This window comes from Hylobates moloch, unplaced genomic scaffold, assembly GCF_009828535.3.
Source record: "Hylobates moloch isolate HMO894 unplaced genomic scaffold, HMol_V3 SCAFFOLD_15, whole genome shotgun sequence".
NCBI lineage: Eukaryota > Metazoa > Chordata > Mammalia > Primates > Hylobatidae > Hylobates > Hylobates moloch.
The window spans coordinates 50,811,243-50,828,846 of record NW_026652290.1 but is presented as its reverse complement, the minus strand read 5'-3'; the positions used below and the strand labels follow the sequence as shown (position 1 = coordinate 50,828,846).

The 17,604-nt window shown below is 49.8% G+C and overlaps 1 protein-coding gene across 1 annotated transcript in view; it reads right to left on the bottom strand.

Annotated features, from left to right (window-relative positions):
* The window catches only part of LOC116483167 (multidrug and toxin extrusion protein 1), a 42,471-nt gene that overhangs the window by 20,090 nt on the left and 4,777 nt on the right, over positions 1 to 17,604 (bottom strand). Inside the window, 8 exon segments of the mRNA XM_032176941.2 lie at positions 27 to 144; positions 254 to 351; positions 635 to 732; positions 4,444 to 4,488; positions 6,232 to 6,274; positions 7,768 to 7,916; positions 9,456 to 9,524; positions 13,478 to 13,579. Of these exon segments, the coding sequence (XP_032032832.1) occupies positions 27 to 144; positions 254 to 351; positions 635 to 732; positions 4,444 to 4,488; positions 6,232 to 6,274; positions 7,768 to 7,916; positions 9,456 to 9,524; positions 13,478 to 13,579 (722 nt within the window).

Here is a 17,604-nt window from a genome sequence, read left to right as displayed (position 1 = left end):
CCAGTCCCCGTCATCCGTCCTCATACAGACCACTGAGGAAGCTCCCGACCTCATAGGCCCACCACTCCATGCACAGCATGAGCATGCTGGGGACGGCCAGGCGGAGGAAGGAGGCCCAGTCTTGCAGGCACTGGAGGGACCAGCCTGTGGGTGGGACACACACATTTATTTCTAGGAGATCTGGCCATCGGGCTGGAATTCAACCTGAGACAAAACCCACATCCCAGTTGGAAGACAAAAGGGCAGTTTTTACCTCCCCATGTAGCTTGATGCAGTTTTTTCCCAAGGATGTAGAGAACGAGGAGTAGAGCCAGGGTGTACTGGGAAATCAAATTTGCCAGTGCAGAGCCTCTGGAAAGAACAGTCCCAATGAGAGGGAGGTACCTTCCTGTGCCTCTCCCTGCCCCACTCAGTGAGGAGGGGAGACTCATCCCTTCCTGTGCTGTCCTCAGCAGGCCAAGGTCTTCTTCCCAGAGCAGCCTCACCCTCCATCCCTGACAGTGCTTTGCACAGTGTGCAAGAAAGACACCACGCATGGACACAAGAACCAGCCGAAGAGCCCGCTCTTCTCCCTCCTGGAAAAACCACATGCAAGTCATCCCTTCTCCCTGTCCCAAGAGTACATTGGACTCACATCACCCCAAGATGCAGTTGATGGAGAAACAGATAGTTGGCGAGGGCATTGACAAGGTTGGCTGCAACTCCAGTTACGATCTGGGGCAGTACAATTCCCTGGAACGAGGACACCGCATCCATCCTTGAGATCCACAGAATAGGACTGCCTTTCTGCTACCCAAGCACACACAGGCTCCAGCTGGCCTGCTCAGCAGGTGTCACAGGCATAGCTGGGGGGCTTAACTGGGGAGGCCACATTCCTTGTTGCTCCTGCCTTTCCACTCTCCCATCCCTTTCTCTTCCTTCTCTCTTTGAGGTATAAACTGCGGAGTTCTGGCCACAGAGAGACACAGGCAAGATATGTTCAGCAGCAGGGAAGGAAGAAGATAAATGGCTTATTTCCAACAGTGCAAGGACTGGCAGGGGCTAAATGGGTCAACAAGGCATCTTTGACACTGGACGATAGGAGAAAATGAGAATACTTTATTCACCAAAATAGAAATTCAGAAAATTGACCTAAGATCTTGAAGAAACTAGAGTTTCTTTCTAGAATATGGAAGGGATTCCAACATATCTAACTTTCAAAAGTACAGGACTGGAGAAACATCCAGACTGTTTGGTGTCTCAAAGTAAGACAGGGCGTGAAAGTAAAATTACATCAGACCAAGGAAGTATAACTCTGTCCTGCCCCACATCCGGATAAAATAGCAGACGCAGATAAAGTCAGTGCAAACGTAAGAGGAAACCTCCTTTCTCCCAAGGTCACGCTGTCCCCATAAAGTGTCATTACTCCCCTAGTGGAATGACAAGTGCTTTCTGACTCATTGAGAAACTTTGTTTTCTAAAATCAGACTGTTCAGAAACATTGCTGTTTGAAATCATATCAGTAAAAAGAAAACAGCCCACTCTTGCGTGGAGGCTCAAAATCATGTTAACACAAAAAAGTAGCCTCAATTTCCAACCCAGGCACAGAGCTTCGTGGGAGCTCCTGGATGTGGCATTTTACATCTGTCTACCCTCAACATCTTTCTTAGCCTCGAGTTTCCAAAGGAGGAGCACTGGTCCACATCACAGCCCGGACCTGATGTTGGGCCCCTTACTCACAGATCTGCTCAGCGCCTAGCAAACCATGGTTTCGCTTAAATGTCACCTGAGCCCCACCCTTCTTCAAACCTTTGTAATAACTCTTCTTCCTTTACTGAGGCATCCCACAGCCCCTCTAGTCTCTCTCATTGCGACAGGTTGATAAACACAACTGCAAACCCAGTGGCCTGCAGTCCTCTCTGGTGGTCTCAGGCTGATGGGGCCAGGACAATGGTCTTGGCCGACGACTTGTGTAGGCCACATATTTATGAGGAGGCCCTGGTTAGTTTGTAGCGAGGGAATTAGTGATCAAATTTACTTTTCAGGCAGATGGCAGTGGATGGAGACAGGTTAAGGTCCTCTGAAATGACACAGAGGACAAATGGCAAGAAATGAATTCAGGGCTGGGCACAGTGGGTCACGCCTGTAATCCCAGCACTTTGGGAGGCCAAGGCGGGTGGATCACCTGAGGTCAGGAGTTTGAGACTAGCCTGGCCAACATGGTGAAACCCCATCTCTACTAAAAATACAAAAAATAGCTGGGCGTGGTGGCATGCGCCTGTAGTCCCAGCTACTTGGGAGGCTGAGGCAAGAGAATCGCTTGAACCTTGGAGGTGGAGGTTGCAGTGAGCCGAGGTCATGTCACTGCACTCTAGCCTGGGCAACAGAGACTCCATCTCAAAAAAAAAAGAAAGAAATGCATGGAGGATTGGGAGGAGGCAGAAGCTATAGGACCAGGTGACTGACCAGATGTGGGAGGGAAGGAAAGATGGAGTCGAGGATGTGACAGGGACAAAAAGGACAGGTTACTGGGAGCAAAAATGGCCGAGGCCATGGAATTCCACCCATTGCGATGGAATGGAAGGCAAAGGAGCAGGCTCGTGGGAGGACGAGAGGAGGTGGCCAAGCCCGCAACACGCATGCGTCTCCATGTCCAGTGGAGTCACCTTCTCCTCCAAGGCCCTCTTGACTCTCCTACTTGAAAGTCTGCCTTCCCCCTGGTACCATCTGGCTCTGTTCCCACCCTCCGCCCTCTCCGAGGGCATTCACTTTCTCAAAACTCCCAGCTGCTTCTCTTTGGTTCTACACTCAGCTAATGGGCGCCCTGTCTTCCTAGGGAAGGGCCCCAGGGCAGAAACTCCTTCCACCCTGGGGGCCCAACAACCCCTGCCATTTCTACAGAATCCACCCATCATCGTATCTCCCACTGCTCCCACAACGCAAACTCTTCATCACAGACCTTCACCATTATTTGTTTGGATCAGGTCCATAACTCGCACTTCTTCCTCTCCCAATTAGTTAATTTCCCAAAACTAAATGCCCCAGTGGAGAACACAAGGCCCTGCGCACGCTGACCCTGGGCCAGCCCACCTCTCGATGCCATGATCTCACTGGGTCCCCTCCCACCGCAGTGGCCTAACAAGACTCTGCAGGCCCCAGCCCCTAGGAACAGGCTCTGCTGCACCTCTGTCTAGGATCTCCTGCCTTCCTTCCCGACCTTGGAAACCCCATGTGTCCTCTGTAACCAAGTTCAAAGCTCCCAACCCCTCTCAGCTCGTGGCTCCTACTTCCAGGCCTTTCCCTGTGCCCACAGAACAGGAGAGAAGACTTTCACACTCACTGTCCTCAGTAGGTCACATCAGACCCTGAGGTTAAGGCCACCACAGTTGTTGGGGGACTGAGTCCAGGAGAAGGCCTTGAAGCATGCTAAGGCACCCATGCTGCCTTAGCAAGGGTCTAGATCAAAAGGAGACAGCCCAGAGCCGGATGAGATGTGTGGGTTTCCTTCTCTCTAGTCTACACCTATTTCTGATATGTCATTCTAATACTAATCAGGATTCTAAATATTCTTGTTTTGTTGATAGAGTAATATCCTGGCCGGATACAGTGGCTCACACCTGTAATCCCAGCACTGTCGGAGACTGAGGCAGGAGGATTGCTTGAGGCCAGGAGTTTGAAACCAGCCTGGGCAACATAGCAAGACCCCATATCTACTTTAAAAACATTTTTTAATAGGGTAATATCTTAACTTTAAGAACACTTAAAGAAAGGTGGGAAACTTCCTTTCTTCCTCCTCCCCTCCTGGCCCTTCCTGTAGCACATCCCTGGAAAGCCCACCAGTGTGGCCGGGATCCATTGCTGAGTACCCCTGTTTACCTGGACTTATCTGGAAGAATGTGGAGAGTCTCACATATGCTGATTTCATAAATCTACCCCTACCAAGCCAGGGCTGTGACTGTTTAATCACATAGGAGGAGTTCTGGCTGACGTTAGATGTCATTAGAGTTTGAGCTCTTATATCCTCACTGAGAAAACCGGGGCCATTCAGACAGAACAGAGCAGACAGTTTGGTTCCCTCTCTGCCAGACGAGCTGCCCCCAGCCTGCGCTCTGTCTTGGGAGCAAACGGGCATGCACCCTTCTTTCCAGGACACTGGTTAAAATGCGGAGCCAAGGAACACTGCGGCTCTGAGCCCACCCTACCAATGACAATATTTCCAAGTGAGAATTGGATAAGAGTTTTCCAGAGCCAAATATAATATGTTCTTTCCTTGATATCACTTAACAAACCTCTTGACATCCAAGTTGTGTGTGCACAACACTGAAAAAATACCTTTCAGTGGCTCCCAGCGGTGAGCTCCCTCCACCCTGGGGTCCCTGGTCCTGGAGTATCTTCAGGGCCCCCACTCCCAGAAAGGTACAAACTCCCATTAGCCTCCCAAAGGAAGAGAACAGTCAGTATTACCTGGTTGAGCAAATATTTAACTTGTAACATATAAATAAATGTTGCCTATAAGAGAACAAGAGAGATGAATGTTAATGTTTCAGCCTTGCCACACAGCAGTGAGGTCACACGGCAGGAAGCTGGGAGCCACAGCCAAGGCTTGGCTGCCCTCTGCTCCCGCACGGAGCCACAGAGGCTGTCGTCTCAGGACAGGGCTGGGGCCAGGGGGTTATGGCCCGGGGGCTTCCCACATCTCCTTTATGGGTGCATATGCCCCAAGCATATTCCCTCCATCTGGCAAAAGGAGGTGGAGTTTCCCTGGGTGAATGGCCAGGACTCTTCTGGGGACACTGGCATAGAAAGGAGGCCCCAGGCCCACTCCAGATGGGCACCTCCATATAGAATGGTCCTATGTGGTGGAATCATGAAAGACTGTCACATTTACAAGGTTTCAGGATAAATTAGCAAGCACACTGCCAATTCTGAGGGCAAATGGTGTCCCTAGATCCATATGTTGAAACCCTAGTCCCCAACGTGACTATTTGGAGGTCCTCAAAGGGAGATTAAATTAAAATAAGTCATTAGGGTGGGGCCCTAATCCAATAGGACTGGTGTCCTCTTAAGAAGACAGGAGACACTGGGGGATGAATGCATAGGGGACAACCTGCAGAGGGTGGCCATCCACAGGCCAAGGAGAGAGGCCGCAGAGGACCCCAACCCTGCTGCACCTTGACCTTGGACTTCCAGCTTCCTGAACCGTAAGAAAATAAACTTCTGTTGTTTAAGCCCCCTAGTGTGTGGTACTATATTATGGAAGCCCCCTGCAGACTAATTCAGCTACAGCCTCCAGCTGAATAACACTTAGCTCTCAAGCCAGGTGTAGTGGCTCACACATGCAACCTAATACTTCGGGAGACCAAAGCAGACGGAGTGCTTGAACCCAGGAGTTTGAGAGCAGCCTGGGAAACATGGTAAAATGCTGTCTCTACAAAAAATACAAAAATTAGCTGGGAGTGGTGGTATGCACCTGTAGTACCAGCTAATCAGGAGGCTGAGGTGGGAGGATCACTTGAGCCCAGGAGGCAGAGGTTGCAATGAGTGAAGACTGTGCCACTGCACTTCAGCCTGGGCGACAGAGTGACACCCTATCTTAAAAAAAAAAAAAAAAAAATAGCAAGACCCTGTCTCTACAAAACTAAAAAATTAGCCAAGTGTGGTGGCATGTGCGTGTAGTTCCAGCAACTCAGGAGGCTGAGGCAGGATGATGGCTTGAACCTAGGAGGTCAAGGCTGCAGTGATCTATGACGATCCCACTGTACTTCAGCCTGGGTGACAGAATGAGACCGTCTCAAAAACACCAAACAAACAGACAAAAAAACCACTTAGCTCTCATCGTTCATTGGCCACACACTGCTGTGTCAAACATTAACCCATGCTTAAGGCTCTGTGTGGTCAAACTCAGCAGACCAAAAAAAGTCTAAAGGTTCTAAGTGACACCCTCGGGTTCTGAGATGGGTGAGACTTTGCCCTTGTTTACAATAAAAGTTTGCACTCTTCTCCATGGATGATTCTGGAGGTCTCTCCAGCTCTACTCCAGACGTCCTGGAGTAGCCTCAATCTTGATGTTCCTTGAGATGAACATCTGTTGTGTCCTTAACAGGCATAAATAAAAACAGGCTTCCTTGAAGGCACCAACACCACAGATAAGAATCATCTAAGACTGAGCCAATACACTGAGCTCACAGATATGGTGGCTACCTTTCACCCACGGACCCCAAGAAGGGAACCTCTTAGCCCTTGAGCACTTACAGGAAGAGCTGGAATGAAGATCGTGACATAGGTCTGGGTAAGCCTAAATAACACAAAGAAAAAAAAAAAAACAAAAACTGTGATGGAGGCCTCTGTTTCCAGGGAAAGGTAGGCAGAATAACTAAAACTGCCTTTTGCATTCTTGGCTGTTTCCAGATTAATGGGCTTAAGTTGCTGGAGCACACTGGGTGCGGTGGCTCACGCCTGTAATCCCAGCCTGTTATCCCGAGGCAGGCAGATCATGAGGTCAGGAGTTCGAGACCAGCCTGGCTAACATGGTAAAACCCCGTCTCTACTAAAAATACAAATATTAACCAAGTATGGTGGCAGCTGCCTGTAATCCCAGCTATTCGGGAGGCTGAGGCAGGAGAATCTTTTGAACCCAGGAGGCGGAGGCTGCAGTGAGCTGAGATCACACCATTGCACTCCAGCCTGGGCAACAGGGCGAGACTCCATCTCAAAAAAAAAAAAAAAAAAACTGCTAGAGCAAATGTGAAAATTTACATATAGAGCTTGTCATCTTATAACCCAGATGACCTTTCTTGGTTATTTTATATTTTTATGTCTAGGACAGGGTTTTTTCAACTTCAGCACTATGGCCAGGTAATTCTCCGCCTGTTGTGGGGTGCTGTCCCGAGCACTGCAGGATGTTCCACAGCCTCCTGCCTTCTACCAGGAGCACCCTCCTACTGCCAGCTGTGATAACTGGAAATGTCTTCAGACATTGTCAAATGTCTCCTGGGTTCAGAGCCCCTGGTCTAGATAAGAGCTTTAAAAGCTCTTACCCAATTAAATCAGTGGGTCTCAAACTTGGCAGCACATTAGAATCACCTAGGGTGCTTTGAAAGACACCGATACCCAGACCGCACCGCAGCCCAATTAAAAGAGAATCCTGGCCGGGCATGGTGGCTCATGCACTTTGGGAGGCCGAGGCGACACATCCTGTGAGGTCGGGAGTTTGAGGCCAGCCTCGCCAACATGATGAAACCCCGTCTCTACTAAAAGTACAAAAATTAGCTGGGTGTGGTGGCAGGTGCCTGTAATCCCAGCTACTCAGGAGCCTGAGGCAGGAGAATTGCTTGAACCCGGGAGACAGAGGTTGCAGCGGGCCAAGATCATACCACTGCATTCCAGTCTGGGGGACAGAACAAGACTTGGTCTCAAAAAAAAAAACAGAATCTTCGGTGGTAGGGAGCAGGGGCACAGGTGGGTTTGAAAGCACCCAGGTGATTTTAATATCAACCAAGGTCAAGAATAACTAAACTTTGAGCAAACGTCACAAATTACCATCCCACATGGAGGGTGCTTGCAAATCTATTTTCGTTTAAAACTCTTAACCATGCAAGTCACCCAGGAGGGGAGGGGGAGTACATCTTACGTGCCAGGTGTGGAAAGTACTAAGACCTAGGAGACGTCAGCCAAGGAAAGATTAGCACCACCTTGGTGCAGCCTTGTCCCTGGCCTTGGCTGCACCTGGACGGGATAATCTTTCTGTGGGATGGACGCCCAGTCCCACCGCGACAGGTTCCATCTTACCTGGACACATCTGGGTCCTGCCTGAAGAGCAGCAGGATGTGCCGGGTGTTGAGAAAGAGCGCCCAGCAGGGGAAGCAGCAGAGGAGCAGAATGAGCGCACTCCGCTGCAGGATCACGCCCACGTGCTTCAGGTTCTGGCTCCCATATGTCTGGTGTGCACACAGCCAAAATGAACGCATTAGCACAGACCCAGCACCCCAGCTGTCCCATAAAAGCCTTCAATTGTGCCACATAAAGAAGCAGGTTGGCTGGATGAGGTGGCTCACGCCTGTAATCCCAGCTCCTCAGGAGGCTGAGGCAGGAGAATCGCTTGAACCTGGGAGGCAGAGGTTGCAGTGAGCTGAGATCACACCACTGCACTCCAGCCTGGGGGGCAGAGCAAGACTCTGTCTCAAAAAAAAAAGAAGAAGAAGCCCATGGCCCTAGAGACTTTGCCACAGTGTTTAGGTAGGAGAAGGAAGGTGTGAAAGATGCTTCTCAAACTCAGCTTCCATTAGCATTACCGGGGGAACATTTTCAAAACTCTGATGCCAGGATCTCACTAATGACATTCTGGACTTAATTCACCCAGGATGGGATTCAGAGATCCGTACCGTTTTGTTTGGTCCGATCTTTGACCTCGATACGCCTTAGCCTCCCAAAGTGTGGTTACGTGACCACCAGCCAGGTTCATATTTTTTTTTTTTCTTTTGCAGAGGTAAACAATCTGAAATTCACACTTCACTTATTTTTAGAGACTGGAAAAAAATTTTTTTAGGGAGGCAAAGGTTGCAGTGAGCCGAGATCGTGCCACTGCACTCCAGCCTGAGTGGAGTCAGAGTCCATCTCAAAAAAAAAAAAAAGTCAGGCTGGGCATTGTGGCTCATGCCTATAATCCCAACATGTTGGGAGGCTGAGGTAGGGGGATTGCTTGAGCCCAGGAGTTCGAGACCAGCCTGTGCAACATGGCAAAACCCTATCTCTATAAAAAATAAGCTGGGTGTAGTGGCGCATGCCTGTAATACCAGGTACTTGAGAGGCTGAGGCAAGAGGATCACTGGAGCTCAGGAGTTCCAGGCTGCCATGAGCAGTGGGTGTGCCACTGCAGCCTAGCCTGGGAGATAGAGCAAGACTCTGTCTCAAAACAAAACAAGCCAAATTTTGTATATCTTTTCAAGTCGTGCACATCTCTTCCAACTCCAGGTTCAGTGACATATCTCTGGTAGTCTGAAATTAACCAGAGGAAATACTTATACCCCTGGAACTGGCAAACACTGCCAGTCATGTGTTTCCCTCCTTTCCCTTTCACCCAAGGCCTGGTTGCTGAACGTTTACCAGCCTGCCACTGGGTGGGGCCAGGCAAGCTGGGTTTTAACAAGCCCTCCAAGCTCAATCAATGCACGCTCAATTCTGAGAACCACAGAACTATACCAAATTCAAACGTGGGGAGCAATAGAAGGGAATTTTACAAAATGTCCCCTATTTGATCAAAATATAGGGTAAGGCAGTTGTGCAGACAAAAACTAGTTGACAAGACTGAAAGAAACCTAGTGACATTTCAAAGAAAGCAGGCCAGGAGAAGAGGAGTTGCTGGCTGATAGGCGCTGCAGGTGCTGGCTGCTGAACTCTTCCTGCCAATGGGGCTCTTCCATCTACACTTGAGAAAAGATGTTTGAGGTCACTGTGAGCATGTGACCACTTCCATTTACCTGGGAGATGAGGGTGTCACAAGCAGAAGATAAGCCGAATCCCACTGAGACACCAGTGACATTGATGACCTGCAAATAAACCCAAAGATAAGGCCCTATAGAGTTAAAGGAGGAAAGGAAGACAAAATCCCTGTGTGTGTTGATAAGAGCCTGCAAAGCTCCTCCTTCAGCATTCACAAGTCAATTTTATCAACTTTGTTAGCTGCCCGGACCCCACTCATACTGAAGCCATTCTCACAGGTTTAACAAGAATTCTGGACAGAACTATAATATATTTTTTTTCTGAGACGGAGTCTAGCTTTGTTGCCCAGGCTGGAGTGCAGTGGCTCGATCTTGGCTCACTGCAACCTCCACCTCCCGGGTTCAAGTGATTCTCCTGCTTCAGCCTCCTGAGTAGCTGGGACTACAGGCTCGTGCTACCATGACCAGCTAATTTTTGTATTTTTAGTAAAGATGGTGTTTCATCATGTTGGCCAGGATGGTCTTGATCTCTTGACCTTGTGATCCACCCACCTCGGCCTCCCAAAGTGCTGGGATTACAGGTGTGAGCCACCGTGCCCGGCCCAGAACTGTAGTATTAATCAGGCTGCACTTTGACCCACTTCCTTATAACTGAAAGTCATGTGGCACCAGACACTGGCCATGTACATCCCCACTGTTCCTACAGATGGGATTTCTGGTGTTACAATGATAAGGCTATTGTTTAAGAATTGTTGGCCAGGTGCGGTGGTTGATGCCTGTAATCCCAGAACTTTGGGAAGCCAAGGTGGGAGGATCGTTTGAGCCCAGGAGTTTGAGATCCGTCTAGGCAGCATGATGAAACCTCATCCCTACAAAAGTACAAAAACTAGCAGGCATGGTGGCACACTCCTGTAGTCCCAGCTATTTCCAGAGGCTGAGGTGGGAGGATCGCTTGAGCCCAAGAAGCAGAGGCTATAGTGAACTGAGATTGCACCACTGCACTCTAGCCTGGGCAATGGAGTGAGACCCTGTCTCAAAAAAAAAAAAAAATTCTGGCCGAGCATGGTGGCTCACTCCTGTAATCCCAGCACTTTGGGAGGCCGAGGTGGGCGGATCACGAGGTCAGGCGTTTGAGACCAGCCTGACGAATATGGTGAAACCCTGTCTCTACTAAAAATACAAAAATTAGCCCGGCATGGTGGCGGGCGCCTGTATTCCCAGCTACTCAGGAGGCTGAGGCAGGAGAATCACTTGAATCCGGGAGGCGGAAGTTGCAGTGAGCTGAGATCGTGCCACTGCACTCCAGCCTGGGGGACAGAACAAGACCCCATCTCAAAAAAAAAAAATTTATTAAGCAGAGCCTGAATTCCAGTGAAACATCTGACACCAGCCAGCTTGAAGACCCACAAAGAGGACCTGAATCAGCATGAGAACACAGTTTCTTCATCTCCCTGTCCCATGACTTCATGCTGCACTCTTCAACCAATCAACAATCACACTTCAGCCCATTCAAAAACCCTTAAAAACCCTGCCCCAAACTCCTCAGAGAGACTGATTTGATGTTTCCTCATTCAGTGGCCTTACAATTAAACCTCTTTCATTGTTGCAACCTGGCATCTCAGATTATTGACTTGCCAAGAGCAAGTCGACGAGCCTATTATGGTTACAAGATCTTGGCTGGGTAAGGACATGTACAAGTTTGGAAGGGGAAAAGTCTAGGCTAGAGGTGATTACCCACGCTTTCTCTTTTAAAAAGTCACTTTGCTCTCCAATTTCGGGAATCAGGGACACTTCTTCCGGGAATGCAATGGCACAGTAACACAGAAAAGTCCACCTGCTGGAGACCTAGCATGGCCTGCATCCGTACCCTGGGGGGCACTGGGAGTGCAGAGGCAGTCTGAAGTCCGGACTAGTGCCAGAGGCTTTCCAGGTGTGCTTGCCTTCACCAGGGTCAGCAGCAAACCCTGAAGTTTCGGGGAGCCTAGGGCAGTGCCCCCCAAACCAGGGAGTGGTATCACAGGATGTCTGATGCGCTTCCCATCTGGAACCTGATAACTTGATTCTACAGCAGGGAACCTGTGGACAACAGCCCAAACTGCACCCAGCCTGGAAGCACTGACTTTGATAAGTCCTTGGCCACATCCTGCAATTCCTTGGCCAAAGAGAATCTGCTGAGGCTTGCTAAGTACATTTCTGTCTTCTCCCCTATTGCAAATACAATACTTAAAATTAAAATGGATAATTAAGCCTGGGATTGTCCATGTTGCCCGCTAAAGCCAAAATAAAATAAGCCATGCTGGGTGCAGTGGCTCATGCCTGTAATCCCAGCACTTCGGGAGGCCGAGGAGGGCGGATCACGAGGTCAGGAGTTCAAGACCTGCCTGACCAACATGGTGAAACCCCATCTCTACTAAAAATACAAAAAATTAGCTTGGTGTGGTGGCATGTGCCTGTAATCCCGGGCTGAGGCAGGAGAATCGTTTGAACCTGGGAGGTGGAGGTTGCAGTGAGCCAAGATCGCACCACTGCGCTCCAGACTGGGCGACAGAGCAAGACTCCATCTCAAAATAAATAATTAAATAAAATAAAATAAGCCATATATACTCATAGCTAGTTCCACATATACTTGGTGACTAGTTCCCAGGCGTCTTGCATAGTTCATGGATAGCAAACTCAAATGCCTGGCGAGACCAGGCAGATCAAGTGAAATTGTGTCTCCGTCAGGGCAGGAGGAAAGGGGAACATGCACTTGCCCAAGAGCCACTGAATCCACTTTTCTAGAAATACCCTAACTAGACAAACCAAACCCTTTGTTCTTACGTGGCCAGCTGACAATTCCTGGCTGAGATTGATGACATGTCTCTGGTTTTGGGGGTTTGCATCTATTATACAGAGAGGATTTGCGGTTCCTCCTGATTTTAAGTTTGGACACAAAGATCTAGATTTTCACCTTCCAGACCCATTTCTAGATTAGGACTCTCAGTAAGACAGACAACTGAGGGGTGGGCATGGGGGGAGTCAGTTCCTCTGAGGAAGTCAGACTGAACTCCCCTTTTACTGTTCCCCTCCCCCAACTGTGGGACCAAGAGTGGGAACGAGTTCCATGGATTAGAAATAAGATGATGTAGGCCGGGCGCGGTGGCTCACGCCTGTAATCCCAGGACTTTGGGAGGCCGAGGTGGGTGGATCACCTGAGGTCAGGAGTTCAAGACCAGCCTGACCAACATGGTGAAACCCTGTCTCTACTAAAAATACAAAAATTAGCCAGACGTGGTGGCAGGCACCTGTAGTACCAGCTACTCAGGAGGCTGAGACAGGAGAATTGCTTGAACCCAGGAAGCAGAGGTTGCAGTGAGCCAAGATTACACCACTGCACTCCAGCCTGGGTGACGGAGCAAGACTCCGTCTGAAAAAAAAAAAAAAAAAAAGAAAACAAAACAAAACAAAAGAAATAAGATGATGTGAGGCTGGGCGCGGTGGCTCATACCTGTAATCCCAGCACTTTCGGAGGCCAAGGCAGGTGGATTGCTTAAACTCAGGAGTTTGAGACCAGCCTGGGCAACATGGTGAAACCCTATCTCTACTAAAAATACAAATATTAACCAAGTGTAGTGGCACATGCCTGTAACCCCAGCTACTCAGGAGTCTGAGGCAGGAGAATCGCTTGAACCCGGGAGGCGGAGGTTGCAGCGAGCCGGATCGCACCATTGCACTCCAGCCTGGGTGACAGAGCAAGACTTCGTCTCAAAAATTAAAAAAAAAATAAAATAAAATAAAATAAAATAAATGAGAAGATGTGATAGACAGGATAATGCCCTCCCAGATGTCCCCATCCCAATCCCCAGAACCTAGGAATCTGCAACGTTACACAGCAAAGGGGAATTAAAGTTGCAGCACCTTGATTTTAGGCCATGAAACCCACTTCAGACTTTTGCACTCCAGCACTGTAAGAGAATAAGTCTGTGTAGGTTTCAGCCACTACATTTTGATGATTTGTTATAGTAGCAGCAGAAGGCAAACACAGACAGTGTTGGTAAACCTGCCAGAAAGCCCACACGTACCGCGATCGCCAGCGTGACTGCGTCCAGCTCCAGCTTGCCCAGGTGGCCACAGAACACGGAGCTTATGAAGCTGATCAGGAATACCATCAGCTGAACCAAGAACTGGGAAGAGAGGGGAACGGGAAGGGAGGTGAGTGCCCACCATTGCAGGGAAGCCTGGGGCCCCAAGGGTGACCCCGACCCAACAAGTCCAGTCAGAAGTAAAGAAATACAACTTCAGTGAGCCTCTGCCACCTTTCACAGGCAAATGTACAATTTCTGGGGCTGGGGATGGGAGGCTTCTTGAAATATTAAAACATTTATTTGCAACCACTGGGTCAGAATCACTTTTTTCAGAACTTCCCAGCCTTTTCAGCTTTTCTTTTTTTTGAGACGGAGTCTCACACTGTCACCCAGGCTGGAGTGCAGTGGCGCGATCTTGGCTCACTGCAACCTCCACCTCCCGGGTTCAAGCAATTCTCCTGTCTCAGCCTCCTGAGTAGCTGGGATTACAGGCAGGTGCCACCACACCCAACTAATTTTTGCATTTTTAGTAGGGACGGGGTTTCACCATGTTGGTCAGGCTGGTCTTGAACTCCTGACCTCGTGATCTGCCAGCCTCGGTCTCCCAAAGTGTTGGGATTACAGGCATGAGCCACCGTGCCCAGCCTGCCTTTTCGGTTTTTCAGTTCAGTTTCTCAAGTCATAGATCACATTAAATTTCCTCTGCAATCTGCAGAGGCTGCCTTCTGGGATAACCCCCTTGTTATCCAAGATTCCTAGTGAGGACTGGAGAGAATACAGCCATCAACAACAAGAATCCATTCCAGCAAGGAAGTCCGTGGACAGGAGGAGCTGGAGGTAGCGATGAGATCGTCCACTTGGAGTCCCAGTGGGATCCGGACTCTCAGGGCGAAACATTACAGGCCTGCTGAACGCCTTGCATTCTAGGAAGCCTCAGATGTGAGGGCAAATTCTGGAATATTGAACCATTCTTCCTCGAAATTCCAGTGGGCAATTCACAGTGCTTTCACTGCACGATTGGATAATGAGCTTATTTCTGGAGGTTAACTTAAAATCACCTCCTGCCCCCCACCCACTAGACCCAGGCAGTCCAGTATCTCTCATGGGGAAGCCCCTCTCCCCTGACAGGCTACATGGCCCAAAATGGGGAGTTCACCTGACCCCTGCTCCCTAGGAGAGAACGGGTACCTAAGGATTTGCTGCTGCCGCCGCTGCCTGCATCTGCCTGCATCTGCCCCATGGGGTCCTCACTGAAGCTGATAACCCAGAGTTGGTGAGGCTGCTGCTGGTCCAGCCACAGGGCCGCCTCTCACCGCCCTCAAGAACAGAGTCCTCTGTGCTGAGCCCACGGAAAGGTCCCTCTTTTAGGGCTCCAATGACTTAGCTTCTAGAGCTGACCTCCACCAGGCTCACACACAGCCCATCTGCCAGCTCGGCAGCCACCCTAAAATTGCTACGTCAGGACCTCATCAGGCCCCCGAGCCATAATGGTTCCGATGATCTCCCTCTTTTCTTCCCTAGAATCCACATCCCGGGAGAGACCGTTTTCAACTCCTGTGATGGGCCCAGACCTTCAGAGCATGCACAGCCTGTTCCTAACCCTAGGGGGGTGTGTGTGTGTGTGTGTCTGTTGTAGGAGAAGTATCTTTCTTGTATGAACTCCTACATGATCCAGGCATTTCTCTCACTACTACAGAAGCCTAATGTGAATTTAATCGCCAACAGTCCCCCTGCTACTTAACATGAGAAGCACTTTTGCAATGTTCTGCGTAAGCCAAAATAAGACAGAAGATGGGAATAAAAAGGGGGTGGGGTGGAGGTGTCAATAAAAAAAGCTGACATGAAGAACCAGATGCTGTAGAATCTAAACCTAGAGCCAACGGACACCCAGTAGGCCCATACTGGTGCCACACGATTTGGGCGTTGTCACCACCCTTATGGATGTCCCCTGTGGTTTCATTAGGTGGAGCTTGGTGTCTCTTTAAATTGTGAATTCATGTACCTTTGAAGGCTCATGTACCTTTGAAGGCCACAGAGTCCCTTTTATTTGTAAACTCGGCGTCACTTCCAAATCTGTTCAGTTCACTGTGCTGTAAGCTTTTGCACATCATCTGTCACAAACGGTTGTGTTCACAGAATCTGTCTTCTCCTTTCCCACGGAACATCACGTTTCCACTCCACAGTTCCCTGCCTCCCTGCGGGCCACCTGTGAGCTGTTTTTCATGGCTTCGCATGGAAGTATGCTCAGTCTCCCCTACTGCCCGGCTTTTGGAGTGCCGCCCAGGTCTTACCATCACAAATTGCACTGCCCTGAACATCTTTCTCACTTGGGTGGGGGCCAGTCCAAGGGTGGGAATCATTAGATGTCTCGGATACAAAAAGCCAGGAAGTCGAGCTGAGTTAGACTAATCCATGTGAGATGCATCTTCAATGTCAATGCCAGCAAAAATAGTTTTTTTGAGAGCCACTGCGGCTCTACAAGGGTTACGGCAACAACCCTGTATTCCGACTGCCTGAATCAGGCAGCCTCATGTAGCCAGCCCATCCTGAAAGTCCGTGCCAGGGGTCTCGGCTTGAGTCCAGATTTACTAACCTCTTCTCAGATCCTGGTTTCAAGCCCTTTGGGTGAACGCTTGGCCACAGACTGTGGATCATGTACATAAGGGTCACCTGGGAGCCTTTGCCCTGGCCCATCTCAAGACCCAGGAGGTTAGGCCGGGTTCAGTGGCTCACGCCTGTAATCTTAACACTTTGGGAGGCCGAGGCGGGTGGATCACCTGAGGTCAGAAGTTCGAGACCAGTCTGGCTAACATGGTGAAGCCCCATCTCTTCTAAAAATACAAAAAATTAGCTGGGCGCAGTGGTGCACGTCCATAATCCCAGCTACTCAGGAGGCTGAGGCAGGAGAATCATTTGAACCCAGGAGGCAGAGGTTGCAGTGAGCGGAGATCGAGCCGCTACACTCCACCCTGGGTGACAGAGAGAGACTCCATCTCAAAAAAAAAAAAAAAAAAAAAGACCCAGGAGGTCCGTGGGGCTGAGGAATCTTCATTTCAGTATATCCCCATGCTCCCTCATACACACCCAGGCAAGATGCATGTGGTCCAGGGCCACACTTTGAGAGTGCTCCAGACCCTCTGGGACTGTGCTGTCACAGAGCGTATTTCTGTGCCCAGGGAATGAACCAATTCTGGACAAAGGCCTGTTCTGCCAGATGTCTCAGCAGCTGCTGTCTGAAGAACAGCCTGAACTGGCAGTGGCTTGGACAGAGCTGAATGGATGACAGAAATTGCCAGACCGGGCCGGGCACAGTGGCTCACGCCTGCAATCGCAGCACTTGGGGAGGCTGAGGTGGGAGGACTGCTTGAGTCCAGGAGTTCAAGACCAGCCCAGGCAACATTTTGTAGAGACCCCGTCTCTACAAAAAATACCAAAAATAGCATGCGTGGTGGCATGCACCTGCGATCCCAGCCACTCAGGAGCCTGAGGCAGGAAGGATCACTTGAACTCAGGAGTTTCAGGCCGCAGTGAGCCATCCACACCACTGCATTCCAGCCTGGGCGACAGAGCGTGACCCTGCTTCAAACAAAGAAACTTCCAGACTGACCGTGCTTCCGTCCCTTCTTGTCACAGTGACCCTGCTCAGATTTTGGCCAGACAACAATAAGCAAACTTGGCAGCCAGATAAAGACCTTCAGCACCTGGCAGCTTTAGAAGTTGCTCTCCAGGGCCGGGCACCTCCAGACAGCCTCTCCTACCCCCTCCCATGACTGCTGAAAGTTCACTCACTGGAAAGAAGCTGAGAGGTCACCTGGGAAAGCCCCCCTTCTTTTACATGTGAGGAAGCACAGCCCAGGAGGTTTCGCAACTAGCCCAGCCACCTGACTCTCAACTCAGATGGTTACATACAGCCACTGTCTTTGGAGCACAAAGTACATCCCAGCACTGGGGGAACAGGTGTGAGTTAGACACCATTACTCCATTCCTGCCCCATGGGACCCACAGTACAGATGGTCCTGACTTACAATTTTTCAACTTTGCAATGGTGCAAAAGCAATGTACATTCAGTAGAAACTGTACTTGGAATTTGGGATATTGATCTTTTCCCGGAATAGTGATGTATA